The sequence below is a fragment of the Colobus angolensis genome, unplaced genomic scaffold (assembly GCF_000951035.1).
Source record: "Colobus angolensis palliatus isolate OR3802 unplaced genomic scaffold, Cang.pa_1.0 Scaffold116, whole genome shotgun sequence".
Taxonomy (NCBI): domain Eukaryota; kingdom Metazoa; phylum Chordata; class Mammalia; order Primates; family Cercopithecidae; genus Colobus; species Colobus angolensis.
The window spans coordinates 4,324,486-4,329,472 of NW_012112697.1; the positions used below are offsets into that span (position 1 = coordinate 4,324,486).

The 4,987-nt window shown below is 39.1% G+C and overlaps 1 protein-coding gene across 3 annotated transcripts in view; it reads left to right on the forward strand.

The window, feature by feature from the left end:
* The window catches only part of AP1G1 (adaptor-related protein complex 1, gamma 1 subunit), a 95,354-nt gene that overhangs the window by 70,991 nt on the left and 19,376 nt on the right, over positions 1-4,987 (forward strand). For all 3 annotated transcript variants that reach the window (XM_011961848.1, XM_011961862.1, XM_011961856.1), the window contains 3 exons: positions 2,488-2,610; positions 2,835-2,924; positions 4,066-4,193. In XM_011961848.1, the coding sequence (XP_011817238.1) occupies positions 2,488-2,610; positions 2,835-2,924; positions 4,066-4,193 (341 nt within the window). The remainder of the gene's footprint in view (positions 1-2,487; positions 2,611-2,834; positions 2,925-4,065; positions 4,194-4,987) is intronic.

A 4,987-nucleotide genomic window follows, 5' to 3' on the forward strand; every position in this document is an offset into this window, starting at 1 on the left:
ATAATTTTTAATCTAATTCCCAGTATTAGAAAATAGAGAAACAGGCAGTACTCTTCACTTTATGGGAGTGTGGGATGATGCCATCTTTTTACTGTGCAGTTTGGTAGTATGTAGGAAAAACCTTAAATTGTACCCTTTAATTAATTCAATTTTTAGGACTTTAGCATGAAAAAATAATAGTACAAGTACACAAACGTGTGTATGTAAAAGTATTCATCCTAATCTTGTTTATAGTAGGAGAAAACCAGAAACAACTAGTAGTTCCCAAATGGGGATTAAGTAAATTATGAAACATCTGTAGGGAGAGAATGATATCATTGAAGTTATGACTTACGTGTTTGTTGACATATGAAATTATGACATATGTATTTGTTGCTGTGGAATTCTCTCTGGGGTGTACTCATGTTTTAGTTTACTTACAATGAATTAACTTGGTAAAAGGTTAAAACTTAATAAATTTGATTAACAAGGGGAAAAATTATAATCTAACAAAATGTAATGAACATAATGATGAATCAGGACATATTTTCCTAGTTTTCACGAAGCTTAAAAGAAGGGAGAAATGGGCACTCCTGAAGGAAAGTGTTTGTAAGAATTCAAAACCTTTTTTTATATGCGCCTGATTTTATTTTTCTAATTGACTTGTGTTCTCTTATTATGATCATGTGATTTGTTTTCTTTAGTCTGTTATGTGCTGGGTTACACTGATATTTGAATGCCTAACCAGCCTTACATACCCAGGATACATGGTCAGGGGTTTTTTTTTTTTTTTTTTGAGGCAGAGTCTTACTCCGTCACCCAGGCTGGAGTGCAGTGGCCGGATCTCGGCTCACTGCAAACTCCGCCTCCCGGGTTCACGCCATTCTCCTGCCTCAGCCTCCCGAGTAGCTGGGACTACAGGCGCCCGCCACCTCGCCCGGCTAGTTTTTTTTTTTTTGTATTTTTTAGTAGAGACAGGGTTTCACTGTGTTAGCCAGGATGGTGTCGATCTCCTGACCTTGTGATCAGCCCGTGTCGGCCTCCCAAAGTGCTGGGATTACAGGCTTGAGCCACCGTGCCCGGCCTATTTTTTTTTTTTATATATTTGTTGGGTTTGATTTGCTAATATTTTGTTATTTTTATATCTATATTCATCAGAGAGATTGGCCTATAGTTTTCTCTTATAAAGTTGTTTTTGACTCATGTGTTATTTAGAAGTATGTTCTTTTAATCTCCAAATATTTTGGGATTTTTTTGCAGCTGTCTTTGTGTTGCAGATTTCTAGTTTAATTCTGTGTGGTCTAAGAACATACTTTGTATGATTTACGTTCTTTGAAATTTGTTAAGATATTTTTTATGACCCAGAAGGTGATCTTTCTTGGTTCAGTGTTAAGTTTGAGAAAAATGTGTATTCTGCTGCTGTTGAATGAAGCAGTCTTATTATACATGCCCATTAGATCACCCTGATGCTTCTTGTATTTAATGCACTCTGCTTTAGGGAAGGATGTAAATAAGCTATACTGCAAATTACCTGCTTTTTAGCTTCTCACCTTTCCTTTTGACCATTTTCCCAAAATTCTTCCTGTTTGTGTTTCTTAACCATAGTGGCCTGATAAAACCCTGATCACCTGGCTGTTTTTTTTTTGTTTTTTTCCTTTCCAAAATACACATGGTTAGGACTAGTCTCAGTCTTATAAATTAAATCTATTGTTCTATTTAGGAATGGGAGATTGACCAAGGTTGGGTGATAAAGTTTTAAACCTTTACATCATCATCATCATCATCATCATCATTATTATTATTATTATTAGTAGTAGTAGTAGTAGTAGTAGTAGTGATGGAGTCTTGCTGTGTGGCCCAGGCTTGTGTCAAACTCCTGGCCTCAAGCAGTCCTCTTGCTTCAGCCTCCCAAAGTGCTGGGATTACAGGTGTGAGCCACTGTGCCCAGCCTTACTTTTAATTTGGACAAAGAGAAAATTTTAAAAAATAAAATTTAAAAATTTAACATATTTAAGTAAGACTTTGAAGTTTGAGCTGTTATGAACCTGAGAATTGGAACCAAATTTATCTTTGAGGGTGTTTTGTAGAATTCTTCTTTTAAAAACAACAATAATAGCTGGGCGCAGTGGCACACGCCTGTAATCCCAGCACTTTGGGAGGCCAAGGCAGGTGGATCATCTGAGGTCAGGAGTTCGAGACCAGCCTGACCAACATGGTGAAACCCCATCTCTACTAAAAATAGAAAAATTAGCCAGGCGTGGTGGTATGTGCCTGTAGTCCCAGCTGTTTGGGAGGCTGAGGCATGAGAATCACTTGAACCTGGGAGGTGGAGGTTGCAGTGAGCCAGGATCGCGCTATTGTACTCCAGCCTGGGTGACAGAGCAAGACTCTGTCTCAAAAAAAGAAAGAAAGAAAGAAAGAAAGAAAAAAGAAACAGTAATAATAATAGCTAACACTTGTTATCACTGCTGTGTGTTTCTAGGGGTAATTGTCTGCATTTCCTTTTAGGCAGGAAGTTATGTTCGTGATGATGCAGTCCCCAATTTAATCCAGTTAATAACTAATAGTGTGGAGATGCATGCCTATACTGTCCAGCGCCTGTACAAAGCAATTCTTGGTGATTATTCTCAAGTAAGTACTTCATTCAGCTATTTTAGCTAAGAGGTAATTTTACTCTCAAATTTTCTGGTATATTTTTCTTCTTTTTTTTCCCCCTCTCCCCTTTGATATGTCTTTATTTCTAATACTCTAGATATGCACAGTTTTGATCTTTATTATGAGATGACCTATGATTTGCATTAAGTAACTTTGGAAAAATTGAAGTCCTTAAGAAATGTTGACTTTTCTTTTCACAGCAACCTTTGGTACAAGTGGCTGCATGGTGTATAGGTGAATATGGTGATCTTCTTGTATCTGGCCAGTGTGAAGAGGAAGAGCCTATTCAGGTACTTCTTGTCACTCTTGGTTAAGTGGGGGAAAATAGTGGTTTTGGTTATAGGAGAGTAGTGTTTAATGGGGAGTTGAGGTTGATTCCTTGAAAACTTTTTAGGCCAGGTGTGGTGGCTCATGCCCATAATCCCAGCACTTTGGGAGGCTGAGGTGGAAGCATTGCTTGAGCCCAGGAGTTTGAGACCAGCCTGGGCAACGTGGTGAAACTCTGTCTCTACAAAAGACACAAATATTAGCCAGGTGTGATGGTATCTAGTCCCAGCTACTCAGGAGTGAGACCCTGTCTCAAAATATTTTAAAAAATACCCAGCTTTTCAAAGAATCGAACTAGAATTATATGGGAAAACCTGCCATTTTTTGAGATGGAACTTATTGAGCCATTGTGAGTTTTTTTTTTTTTTTTTTTAAAGACAGAGTCTCACTCTGTCACCCAAGCTGGAGTTCCATGGCAGGATCACAACTCACTGCAGCCTTAATCTCCTGGGTTTCAAGCGATGTTTCTCACCTCAGCCTCCTGAGTAGCTGGGACTATAGGCATTCACCACCATGCCTGGCTAATTCTACTTTTTGTAGAGACAGGATTTCACCATGTTGCCCAGGCTGGTCTTGAACTCCTAGACTCAAGCAGTCTGCCTGCCTTGGCCTCTCAAGTGTTGAGATTAACAGACGTGAGCTACTTTGCCTGGCCCCATTGTAAGATTTTAAAACCACTTTAGGTCCAACTCCCTGTCCTAGTGGACTGAATTGTTGTTTCTCTTACCTTCTGGCTGATAAACAAGAAGAAATGAGACATGTGTCTATGTTCTTATTTGCACATTAAAGGACTGGCTTTAAAAGGGAAAATTGTGGCAACAACACTTGAACTCTGTATGTTTTTCTTTTCTTCTTCTGTTTCTGCCACTTGAAAGTTCTAATATTGCTTCTTAGCCCCAATGGTCATTTTTCACTCTTTTTACCCCCACCTACTCTGTTAATAGAACAGCTTGGACAGTTACTCTGGTAAAGCACAGGTTGAGTTAGAGGCTTTTGTAATGGTAGGATTGTCTTTCTGGCTGCATCCCCTGACTTGATACCAGATTCATATGCTTAATCATGCTACTCATTCTTCATCGTCTTCTTTTTCCTCCTCCTCCACAGGTAACAGAGGATGAAGTATTGGATATTTTAGAAAGTGTCCTAATCTCTAATATGTCCACCTCTGTGACACGAGGTTATGCCCTCACTGCCATTATGAAGCTTTCTACTCGATTCACTTGTACTGTAAAGTGAGTATTGAAGAAACATAGGGTGAACAGGTTTTGTAATTAAAAAAAAACAACAAAAAAAACTTGATATCATGGAAAATTTCAAGCATAGACAAAAGTAGAGGGAATAATAACACAAATTTGCGTTACTTATTTCTCTTTTTTTTTTGGAGACGGAGTCTCGCTCTGTCGCCCAGGCTGGAGTGCAGTGGCCCAGTGGCCGGATCTCAGCTCGCTGCAAGCTCCGCCTCCCGGGTTTATGCCATTCTCCTGCCTCAGCCTCCCAAGTAGCTGGGACTACAGGTGTACGCTGCCACACCCTGCTAATTTCTGTTTTTTTTTTTTTTTGGTAGAGATGGGGTTTCACTATTTTGTCCAGGCTGGTCTTGAACTCCTGGACTCAGGCGATCCGCCTGCCTCAGCCTCCCAAAGTGCTAGGATTACAAGCGTCAGCCACCACACCTGGCCTATGGTGCTGTTTTAATAAAGGGAATAGAAAAGTTACAACATCTGAATTGCTGCTCTATGCAGAATTTTGAGGAAGTACCTTATGATTTTAGTAGTATGGCTATTCTTTCTCTTCTTTCCACTCTGAATTTAAGGAAACAAATTTTTAGTTCTAATGTCATTGTCTTGGTCTGTAAACGGTTCCTTTTTTTCTTTGTTCTTTATCCTCTCCTGCCCTGACTGAATGATCATTTTCTCTGAAACTGAAAACAAATCTCATTTCTCAGCTTAGCAACTCTTACTGCGATCTTATGGGAAAGATCTGAGTTTGACTACATACTCTCTTTTTTTTTTTTTTTTTTTTTTTA